Source organism: Giraffa tippelskirchi, chromosome 11 (genome assembly GCF_054371585.1).
Source record: "Giraffa tippelskirchi isolate mGirTip1 chromosome 11, T2T-mGirTip1v1.2.pri, whole genome shotgun sequence".
NCBI lineage: Eukaryota > Metazoa > Chordata > Mammalia > Artiodactyla > Giraffidae > Giraffa > Giraffa tippelskirchi.
In genome coordinates this window covers 99,258,109-99,269,233 of record NC_137285.1, presented here as the reverse complement: position 1 = coordinate 99,269,233, position 11,125 = coordinate 99,258,109, and the positions used below count along the sequence as shown (strand labels likewise).

At 54.5% G+C, this 11,125-nt stretch overlaps 1 protein-coding gene across 2 annotated transcripts in view; it reads left to right on the top strand.

Annotated features, from left to right (window-relative positions):
- Positions 1-266: 266 nt before the first annotated feature.
- Positions 267-11,125, top strand: part of TMPRSS5 (transmembrane serine protease 5) — a 41,138-nt gene continuing 30,279 nt past the window's right edge. For both annotated transcript variants that reach the window (XM_081544731.1, XM_081544732.1), the window contains exons 1-10: positions 267-391; positions 2,919-3,063; positions 3,415-3,513; positions 4,006-4,125; positions 5,252-5,390; positions 5,740-5,853; positions 7,049-7,092; positions 7,695-7,857; positions 8,832-9,010; positions 10,775-10,873. In XM_081544731.1, coding sequence (XP_081400857.1) covers positions 389-391; positions 2,919-3,063; positions 3,415-3,513; positions 4,006-4,125; positions 5,252-5,390; positions 5,740-5,853; positions 7,049-7,092; positions 7,695-7,857; positions 8,832-9,010; positions 10,775-10,873 — 1,105 coding nt within the window. In that variant the 5' untranslated portion in view covers positions 267-388. The remainder of the gene's footprint in view (positions 392-2,918; positions 3,064-3,414; positions 3,514-4,005; positions 4,126-5,251; positions 5,391-5,739; positions 5,854-7,048; positions 7,093-7,694; positions 7,858-8,831; positions 9,011-10,774; positions 10,874-11,125) is intronic.

Sequence of the window (11,125 nt, the reverse complement as noted above, 5' to 3'; positions counted from 1 at the left end):
CATGGGGCACACTTTTTGGCACAAGGGACCTGGTTGCTAAGCAACAGGAACTGGCTTCCCCTCCTCCGTGTAACCTTTTTCTCTGTTTCTAAGCTTCCAGTTAGCAGATGGGAGGGGCTGGGCCTGTCCAGCCCAGCCTAGCCCTTGGCCCCCTTTCCTGCAACAAGGGGTCTATTCATGGTTTCTGAGCAGAGTTCATTGTCTCTCTGGGGTGTGTGTGTGTGTGTGTGTGTGTATGTAGAGCGATGAAGGGAGGAGTCATGTGTGAAGCAGGGAGACCTCAGCCTCCAACCAAGCTGGCCAGGCTATTTAATCAATGCTGATCCAAGAATAGAGCCAGGACATTGCCTAGCAGACCCCAAGGCTTTCATCGGTGCCACTGACCCACATGGTAAGGCCAAATCCTGTTCTGGCCTCTCTCTCTTTCTACCCCACCCTTGACCCCACCCTTGGGCTTCTTTGTTGTTGTTGTTCAGTGGCTAAGTGGAGTCTGATTTCTTGCGACTCCATGGACTGCAGCACACCAGGCCTCCCTGTCCCTCACCATCTCCCAGTTTGCCCAATTTCATGTCCACTGAATCGGTGATGCCATCCAACCATCTCATCCTCTGCCACCCTCTTTTCCTTTGCCTCTGGCAGCTCTGGTGCACAGGCTGGATCCTAGAGGGGGGCCCCGGGTGGCCAACTTCTGGTTTCATTTTCCCTGGGGGCTGACATCTATTTTCCTCTCTTGTCCCCCATATGTCTAGCCAGGTGCTTTGCCCATAGGTGACTCTTAGTAAATCATTATTACTCAAAAGGAGGACCTGTGTCATTAAAGACCATTTTTGCAGGCTACCATGGGAGCCTGGACAGGTGAGTATTGAGTTGGGGCAGTGTCCCAGGTGAGGCCAGTTTGTTCAGAGGCTGAAATGTCAAGCCAGGCTCCCTTGATCTGAGACAGGAAGAAAGGCTGAGAGTGCCCTGGAATTCTCTCCAGACAAAGCCTGTTGACATGGGAAGGCGGTCTGCAGGGGAGATGGGCGTCATTTCAACTTTAGGGACTATTTCAACTTGACTGGAGTATAATTTCATTGAAGAAAGAATCCATAGCTTTTACATATTTCTAATTAATATATTGGGCTTCCCTGGTGGCTCTAACAGTAAAGAATCTGCCTGCAATGCAGGAGACCTGGATTCGATCCCTGGGTTGGGAAGATCCCCTGCAGTAGGAAATGACAATCCACTCCAGTATTCTTGCCTGGAGAATTCCATGGACAGAGGAGCCTGATGGGTTATAGTCCATGGTGTCACAAGAGTCAGACATCACTGAGCAACTAACACACTATTAATATATTATTATATTTAATATTTGTGTTTTACTTTATAAAACCCTTTCAGTCACATAATCTGTTTAGTTTCTTCCTTCTTCCTTTCCTTCCTCTTTTTTTCTCTGTCTTCCTTTCTTCTTTCTTTCCTTCCTTCTATTCAATGTGCATTAACCGAATTCCCACTTTGTGCTAGGACTTGAGCCAGACCCTGGGATTCTAGACCAGAGAGAAAGGGGAGAGAGAAAGACAAGTAAAGGAGCATAGTATAGGGTCACAATAGGTGCCCTATGGGTTGAAGAAAGCTTCCTGGAAAGGTGGCACTTAAGCTGAGTCTTAAAGGGGGTCCTAGGGGTCAGCGTGTGCAGAAGGGGAGAGCAGACCCTATGCCTTCATGGAGTGAGAGCATGTGAAGGTGTGAGAATGGGCATGTGTGTTAACATGACCCCGAGTCCTGCTGTGGAGGAGTTAGCGCTAGCAGGTGAGGATGGAGAGCTGAGGAGGCGTGAGATCACAGAAGATGCTGTGAGTCATGCCAGGGTGCTTCTCCTGAAGGGTACAAAGACCTACTGGGTGCTATGAAGATGAGGTTAACGTGCTCATGTTTGCATTTTAGAAAGATCACTCTGGCTTGGAGAAGGAATGGAGACAGGCTAGAGAGGGGAGGCTAGTCAACAGGAAGCAGGGGTTATCACTCATTTCATAAATGAGAAAATTAAAATTTGGAGGGCTGATGAGTTACCACATTCACACAGTAGGCTGTAGACCCGGCTTTGGACTGCTGGTCTGCTGTTTTTTGCCAAGATCTTATTTTCCATTACTCTTCTTCATGAACTTCAGACAAATGTCTGACCTACCTCCCTCTAAGCTTTCTTACTCCCATTCCTTTGCCTCATCAGTACCTTTTTCCTGGAACACCCAATACCCATATATGTCATTTCAAAACCTGTTCATCTATGAGGGCCTGTCTCAAAGGCTGCCTCTTCCAGGAAGCCTTTCTTGATCGTCCCAATAAGAAGACAGCTGTCCTTTTGAATCCCAGTGGTAGCTGAACGGAACTTCCCTTTTGTCACTAAACACAACTTACCTTCAGGACTTACATGCATATTCTTTGAGTTGGTGGTGGTAGAGGTCCACAATCTTTTATCTTGAACTCCTTATAGCATCCCCTATTGTGGCCTGTCCACTTGGGCTAAATACTATTTACTGGGTGAGTGGCTGTATGGTTCACTGAGGAGGGGCTCTTTTTCCTCTGAGATAGGAGAGAATGATGAAGGTTGGATCTTAGGATCTGATGAGGGATGTTGAGGGATTCAGTGGATGCCCTCCATGCTGGTGATGGGTTGGTGAGAAGTGTGGGCTTCGGAGTCAGCCCAGTCTAGGCTCAGGTGTCTGCTGTGACACTTACTGCGTGGGTGAGAGTAAGATGGGTAGGGCTAGGGGTTCCAGGAGAGCTGGGAGGCCTGAGGGGCCTCTATGGAGACACACATGGCGTCCCCAGGGTGGAAAAAGACCTGCAAGTGGCAGCAAGGGCGTGGCTGGAGTTAGAGTGGGGATTTGTGCTGGGTGGAGATTTTCTTCTTGGTGAGTGACTGACAGCTGTCTCCACAGAGCCCGATGCTGGATGGCCAAGCCCCCACAGAGGCTCAGGATGCAGAGGAGGGTCCGGGAACCGCAGAGTCAGGAGACCCGCTACGGATGCCTGAGACCCAGCAGCAACCCAGTAGGCCAGACTGGGCCATCGGGGAACGACAGGGTGGGGGCAGTGAAGGGACGATCTTCCCACATCCCCAGCTTCTTTCTCCCCAGATCTTCCTAGGTCAGCCTTAAATGACTGATGGCCAGAGGCTTTCTCACTATCCGTCCTAGACCTGCTTTCGCTCTGTTTCCTGTTTGGGGGCTTGAGTGGGCTCTGAGGCTTCAGTGATCGGAGCTCTGCACCCCCCCACCCATCCCATGATAATGGGGCAGGGAGAGGTGGGCAGGTGCAGTGGGGCAAACTCTTGCCTCCACTTGCTGGCTATCTAGCCCCAGGGTGGTGCCTCGGGGTGCAGTGGGCTAGTGGGCAGGGGCAGGGTCCTCAGACACTCCTCTGCCCTCCCCACAGTCTCTGGGGCAGGGTGCTGGCATGCCAGGTGGCGCAGCTGGGCAGCGCTAGGAGCCCTGGGGCTGCTGGCTGGTGCAGGCATCGGCTCCTGGCTTCTAGGTCAGTGCTGGGACCTTCAGTGGCTGGGGGAGGGACAAAGAATGGACTCTGGGGTGCTGGGAGAGAGGAGCAGGCAGTGAGCAGGTGTCTAGGGCAGGTGGGATGACTGTCCTTTCCATCTACTCTGACAGCAAGTGGAGACGGGATGCAGGTCCAGCCGGAGGGACTTGGGCTCTATGCAGAGGAACATTTTCATTCTATAGTGAGAAGTGTGCTTGAGTGGGTGATGCAGGGAGGCCCTGGTCAAGCTTTCCCTGGAGATCTTTCTCAGTGCGAGAGACAGACAGACAGAGACGAGACAGAGAGCGGGATGCCTCTCTGCATGTTGGGAGAGACCTTCCTAAAGCAGGGTGGTAATGAGGAGTCCCTGGAGGCTGCCTTGCCTCCCTCTGCAGCAGGTGTCTTGTTCTGCGCCTGGGCCACCTCCTGGGGGAATCCCTTCCTTTCCCAGCCTCTTCTCTGTGACCCTCTCCTTGTCTTTGTTCTCTGAAGTGCTGTATCTGTGGCCAGCTGCCTCTCAGCCCATTCCTGGAACCCTGCAGGATGAGATGACTTTGAACTGCTCCGAGGCCAGCAATGAGGAAGCCCTGCTCCCCTCGATTCCCAGAATAGGTGAGCCACACCCCCAAGGTGGGGAGACTCCCCTCCCCATCCCCCAGGCCCAGGGCCTCGGCACAGCACTGGGATCCTTCCTTCTGGCTGGGGGCAAGAGGACCAAAACGAAGGGGCACAAGTTTGCAGTCATCCACCTGCGTCTCCTGTGCTGTGAGGGTGGGGCCAGGAGGGTGGTCCAGCCTCGAGGAGCTGATCTCTGATTCAGGGCTTTCAGCACTCCCTGGGGGCTGTTTTGATCCCTAGCTGGGGCACGGCTAAGAACCCAGGCAGCTGGGAGAGGTGGCGACTTGCCATTTGGACACAGGGAGCCTGCTGTGTGGGGGAAGAGGAGCCAGCTGTGTGTGGGGAGCCACAGCGTGGTGGACAGGGGTTTTGGCCCAGTGGCAAAGAAGGCATAGAGGGCTGGAAAGATCACACCACACTGTCTCCCCATCCCCCCACCCCCTCAGTCTTGTCCCCTCCCCTCCAGGTAAGGGTGGAGGGTCAGAAGATACGGTGCTGCCAAGGCTGGGGTTAGAATCAGTTACAGAAATTATTTAGGATCAGCTTGCCTGCCTTTGCTAGCTGTGTGTGCCTCTGAATACATTACTTCTTTGAGCTTCCATGTCCTTCTCCATGAAGTGGAGATAAAAATATTTACTGTGTGAAGCTGTAAGCATAATAAAAGCATAAAATAAAGGAGCTTACTATAGAGCCCGGAAAAAGCAGATGCTCAATAAGTGGGCACCATTACCAGTACCGTCACAAGATTTGAAATCGGATGACCTGGCTTCGTCACTTGCAGATCCTGTGACCTAGGGCAGATCGCCTGACCTTTGTGCCTTCCTTCCTGCTGCAGAATGGGGAGGATGGACATTCTCATGCCTTTGGGTGGCTATGACCCTTGATGATGGAGCTCGTGTGAAAGCGCTTGGTTAAACACAAACCTGAAGGTTTTCACAGAGAGGGGTGCTTTCGTTCTCAGCACCGGCTGGCTCCTGGGGAACAGGGAGCCCGACATTGGGTGAGCCAGGCAATCATGAAGGCCTCTTCAGGCCCCATGGTGAGGGGTCCAGCTCCCCCGGCCCACACCACTCCTCCATCCTGCTGCAGATGGGAAGCGGCTTTCATGCCGTGGTCTCAGTATCTTTCAGAATAAACACTTCTGAGGACTTCTTGCTGGAAGTACAGGTGAGGGCCCGGCCAAACTGGCTGCTGGTCTGCTATGAGGGCTGGAGCTCTGCCCTGGGGGCGCGGGTCTGCAGGAGCCTCGGACATCTCAGGTAACTGAGGCCGGACCTGGGGCCTGGGCAGGGTGGAGGGTGGGTGGGTCGGGGAGGGGCTTTGGAGACCCTGCCTGCTACCATCAGAGTATTCAGGAAATGGCAAGAGGTCATTTTGGTCATCTCCTGGCCTCTGGGCATGTTAGTGCCCCAGCCTGTTTCTCTCCTTTGGGCATCCTTACTTTTCTACAAAATATAAACCCCAGAAGAAGTCATTTCTTGTCAAAGTCTTGCTCAGTCACTACACTGGTGCAGCATCTCCCATACATTCTGTTATACTAACCCCCCTGTGTCTTGTATTGCCATTTAAAGCCAATTTCCTCCCATATTATTCCCCTTTCCTATCAAGACTCACTCACCACAAGGCAGTGAATCTGTCTGACGTCAGGCTCAACAGTTCCAGGGAGTTTGCTCAGCTCTCTCCTAGACTGGAAGGCTTCTCGGAGGAGGTGTGGCAGCCTAGGTAGGGCTTCTCCGGAAGGGGTGGCTTGGAGGAGGACTGAGTGGTGCCCCTCACTTCCGTGAACAACCCAACAAAAATCTTCCTATCATGGGAGCCTAGTGGTGAGGACACCAGAGACGTAAGATAGGACGACAGAGAGGAATACGAGTCTGCCCATATACATTATTTATTTGCCCCTCACAGAAACAGCAGGAGTGGGTGTTACTGTCAGAGGATTTGAAATGGTACTCTTATTCCCATTTCACAGATGGGGAAACTGAGACTCAGTGAGGTAAAGGGCCTTGTGTAAGGTCACAGAACTGATAATCGGCCAAACCATGTCTTGAAACCAGGCTCTTGCCTCCAGACTAGTCCCCCTTACCCCTGCCATACTTTATTTGGATGATTCTGGTATCTCAGGAGAGAGATAGTGGACTGCTTGGAACCCAGAGACTCCAGAGAAGAGAGGACCCTGGGACGGACCTTCCCCCGATCCTGGGGGTGGGTGTCCCCAAGCTTCCCAGCAATCCTCTCATCCCTGCTCTGAAGCTTCCTCACCTCTGCAGCCACTGTGCTCCATCAGGGGAACACAGCGCTTCTGCCTTAGGTATCTGAACAGGCAAAGGGAAATAGCAGTGGACAGACTCGGCCAGGAGAGCCGGAGGGCTGTGGGTTTGGGAAACCAGTAGAAATCGTGGATCCAGGTGTTGGATGCTGGGGGCAAGAGATGAGCAAAGAAAAGAGAGCTTTGGTCCAAAAGGAGTGGAGGTTTATGTTAAGAAAGAGGAGGGGAGAGGAGGGTGAGCCTGTGAGTACACAGCGCTGGGCAGAGGCTTGGATTAAGTGGAGTCAGCTTGGGCTGGAACAGGAGGTGAAGGACTGTGTCTGTTCACTCACTCGCCTATCCACTCTGAGCATACTTGGGGCTTCAGTGGGAACAACTGAATTTTTACATCCATCAACGCTCCATTTGTAATTCTGGGCTCTGCCCAGATTGACCCCCTGAATGGCCAGGCAGAGCCTGCTTACTGCCCGGGAGACCTGCTACGAGGAGGGGTCTGAAGGCTGGGGTGGGGGTGGGAAGTGGACAGCTGTGGCCACAGAGAGGCCCTGTCTGCTCTCCCCCAACAACGCCCCCTCCTCCAGGCCCCGAGGGGTGTTGGGACGGGGGTGGGTCTCTGTCCAGCTCCTTGCTGTCACTGCTTCTGTTTTGCAGGGACCGCTGTGCTTCTGGTCAAATCGTCTCCCTCAAGTGCTCCGGTGAGTCCCCTCCCGGGTCTGGGAAGGAGGCGGTGGGAGAAGGGGGTCTCCCCCATGCCCCTAGTGTGTGAGAGCCCAAGTGGGAGGCTTGCCTGGGTCTGGGGAGATTTCCTGCCTACCCACCCACTGGGCCCTTCCTGCAGACTCAGTTTTGCCAGAACAGAGCCCCATGGATGCCTCTGTTCTGTCCCCCACCAGCCACTGATCTGGGCAGGCAACCTCCTTGCCTCACTGCCCGCCCTGGCCTCTGACAGCCCCTCCCCTTCTTCTGGAGCACCCCAAAGGGGGAGCAGCAGCTTTCGGAGTCTAAGGGGAAGGCCAAGTGGGAGACAGTCCATGGAGGTCTTCCCAGTCATCTAGCTGTCTTCGCGTATCATCTTCATCTGTCCTTCCTCACGACAGGCCCCCATTTGACCTCTCCTATGGCCCAGGCGTTTTCTTAGGTCCTGAGGCTCCATGGACGATGCAGTCACAGTCCCTCCCTTAGCGAGACGGCCTTTTGGCGCCATACTTAGGACCAGGAATGATAAACAGGAGCGGTCCACCCTCCCTGGCAGACCGTCACCTCTGTGTCCATCTCACGGGTGCTTGTCTGTTTGCAGAGTGTGGGGCCAGGCCCCTGGCTTCCCGGATCGTGGGTGGGCAGGCGGCGGCTCCTGGGCGCTGGCCCTGGCAGGCCAGCGTGACCCTGGGCTCCCGGCACATGTGCGGGGCCTCGGTGCTGGGCCCACGCTGGCTGGTGACCGCGGCGCACTGCACTCACAGGCAAGTCTGGGGCCCCCAGATATGGGAGGAGGGCACCTCCGGGGCCTTTTATGTTGGCCGTTGGTATGTCCTGTATAAGATGTCCAACTGTCTGCCTGCCACGTCCGCTGCGAGTGGGCCCCGGGGTGTTTGTGAAATTCCCCCTGTTCGGTGCTAAGCACAGTCCTGTCAGAACGGCAGTAATACGAACATTGGTTCTTCAGCTTCATTTGGTTTTTAAGGTTTTAAAATGCTTTCCTGCTCACAGCCCTCGGTACTTCTTAATGTTTATCAGCACCATAATCAAATGAGTTTCCATGTGATTCTTTATGTCTTTCCTCCCCTTCAGACTGGAAGCTCCATGGGGGCAGGCAAGAGTCTTGCTTACCACTGAGTCCCTTTGTGGATTTCCTTTGCCTTTTTCCCATGGCCTACAACAGTCCTGAAATACTGTAGGTACTTAATAAATACTGGTCGGAAGGAAGGAAGGGTTCTCCGGCCCTCTTCTTGGGCGGCAGGCAGGGCAGGTTGTGTAACCCTGATGTTACAGCGAGGAAGCCAAGGCCAGGAGAGGGGAAGTGGCTCCCCCGTGATCACACCTAGGAAGTGGGGAGACCACACTTGGAAGCGGGGAGATGGTGCTGAGGGCAGCCTCGCTGACTCAGCTTAGAGCTCTCATACCACACGAGGCTCTTCCTCATCTGTTGTAAAACCTGGAAGGGGTGATACTGGGAGGGAGGCAGTGGTGGCCGATGACCATAGCATCTCACTTCTCAGTCCATCAGGGCCTGAGCATTTATTAAGCACCTACTGCATGCCCAGTGTCTTACCAAATGCTGGGGCAGATTCTAAAAGGTCTGGGTCCTAGGAACTTGCAGGCTGGTGATGGGGTCCCACTAACAGCCTCGCTGGTGGCTTCTTCCACCTGCCCCCTCACCTATGTCAGCGTCTCCTGCGCCTCCCTCCCCCGGGCTCAGCGTGGCCTCCGTGTGCAGTTTCAGGCTGTCCCACCTGTCCAGCTGGCGGGTCCACGTGGGGCTGGTCAGCCGCAGCACGGTCAGGCCACACCAGGGGGCTGTGGTGGGGCGGATCTTTGCCCACCCTCTGTACAGCGCCCAGAACCACGACTATGACGTGGCCCTCCTGCAGCTCCGCACCCCACTGCACTTCTCAGGTGAGGCTGCGGTGAGGGGCGGTGCCTGGAGGGTGGGAGCCACGAGGTGAACCTTACAATGGTCACTTCATTTGGGGACTGTCATGGACTCTGGCATCACGGGGACCTTGGGTTGCATCAACTCTTTCACATGCTCTTTTGGGGACAATGGTTCTGGCCCTTTTCATAGCTGGGCGGCAGGTGGGATCTGCCTCGAGGTCCCCAGAGGAGCTTCCCAGTGGCTCCATCTCCAGCAGGCTGCTCCACCCAGTTCCCAGGCTAGTGCCAGGTCCCAGCCAGGTTAGGGTGGATAATAGTTAACTATATAATTACTGGGCTTCTTACATGGCACTAGTAGTAAAGAACCCGCCTGCCAACGCAGGAGATGTAAGAGACACAGGTTCGATCCCTGGGTCAGGAAGATCCCCTGGAGGAGGGAATGGCTACCTACTCCAGTATCCTTGTGTGGAGAATCTCAGGGACAGAGGAGCCTGGTGGGCTACAATCCATAGGGTTGCAAAGAGTCAGACACGACTGAAGCGACTTAGCACACAGCATGTGTAGTTAATCGGATAACAGTTAATAAGTAGAACCATGTCATGGTTAATAAGACTTATTTTACCAAATATCCTTTCACCGAACTCCCCATCCTTGTAACAACCCTTTCACCTCCCCATCCTCATATCAAGCCTGACAGGGAGCTGAGGCAGGTGTGTACAGATGAGGGAAGTGACTCTCTTCCGTTCAGGAGGCAAACAGTTCCCGGGCAGGGCTTCTCCTCCACAGTGTCCGCCCTCAAAGGGTAGCTCTCTCTTCTGCATGCATGTGCCAGGCACAAACACGCACCTGTGCATGCCCTCACACACGCGTGCAAGGCTCACATAAGTACACACACACACCTACTCCTGTGCATGCCTACTCTCACATCACACAAACACACACACACACACTCATATACACTCAGCACTCCTCCCTTCCATTGTTTCCTGTTGGGGTATCCCCAGCAACAGATGTTGCTCTATGCTGTTTACAGAGTCTACCGTATACAAGTGCTCTCTGCACTGTTGTTCAACAGCTAATGCTGCTAAATTGATTTAAATATACTTAAAGGGAAATTTGAGGTTTCCACCAAACTGGAGACCTTATGACTTAGAGTGAATATAACAACCACAAAAATGTACAGACTGGAAGCAAAACAGTGCTCAAGTCCCAGCTTGGCACTGAGCTCTGCAAACTGCTGAGTCGGGCCACTCTCTCTGTGCTTAGAAGGGCTGGACAGAAGTCCAGAGAGGCACAGAGCAGCCCAGACAGCCTGTCTCTTCTCAGCGCAGAGGGGCTGAAAGAGAACCGAAGAGGAAATACTTTCTCCGAGTGAAGTGGTGTTTATCTAATGGCAGGTCTATACCCTCTGTAAAATCAGGTTCGGGCTCACCCATAGCTTTGGAACCATGTCCCAAGAGGGTCCAGACACCCTGGGGGAAATCCAAACTGGGTCCTCATTAGGAGAGGTTAGGTACAAGCGCCCAGCACAAGTTCCCACCCCTCATGGGTCCCAGGTGGAGAGTATCACGTGTACCCCGCCCACAGAAGTTTCCACACAGTCCTCTGCGTGGATGGTGACCCCCAGGTAGTACAGAGCCTGGCCCGCACAGCCACGTGGGAAGCTGGAACTAGGACTGTTTGAAGAAGGGGCGAGGAGGACTGGCGGGCCCTGGTCCTAGCGCCCAGGCTTGGGGGTAGGGAGGCGGAGCCTGAGTGAGGCCCAGGACCGCTGCCTCTCCGCAGACAATGTGGGCGCCGTGTGCCTGCCGGCCGAAGAGCAGGCTTTGCCGAGGGCCTCGGAGTGCTGGGTGTCTGGCTGGGGCCACACTGACCCCAGCCACAGTGAGTCAGCTCCCAGGGCCCCGGGTGCATGGGATGGGGGGCTGGGGGGTGGGAGGGGAGGCATCTTTCCCCAGAAGGGAGGCTCCTCGGCCTCCTCCTCCCTGGCCACAGGGCAGCACGAGCCGCCGTCTCCTCTGGCATCACCCTGGGTTGGACCAAGGGGCCCCCAGGGTCCTTCTGGGAGAACAATCTGGTATTTCCCCCGAAACCCAGGCCCCGTCTTCTCCCTCCCCACCTCCCAGGAGTGCCAGG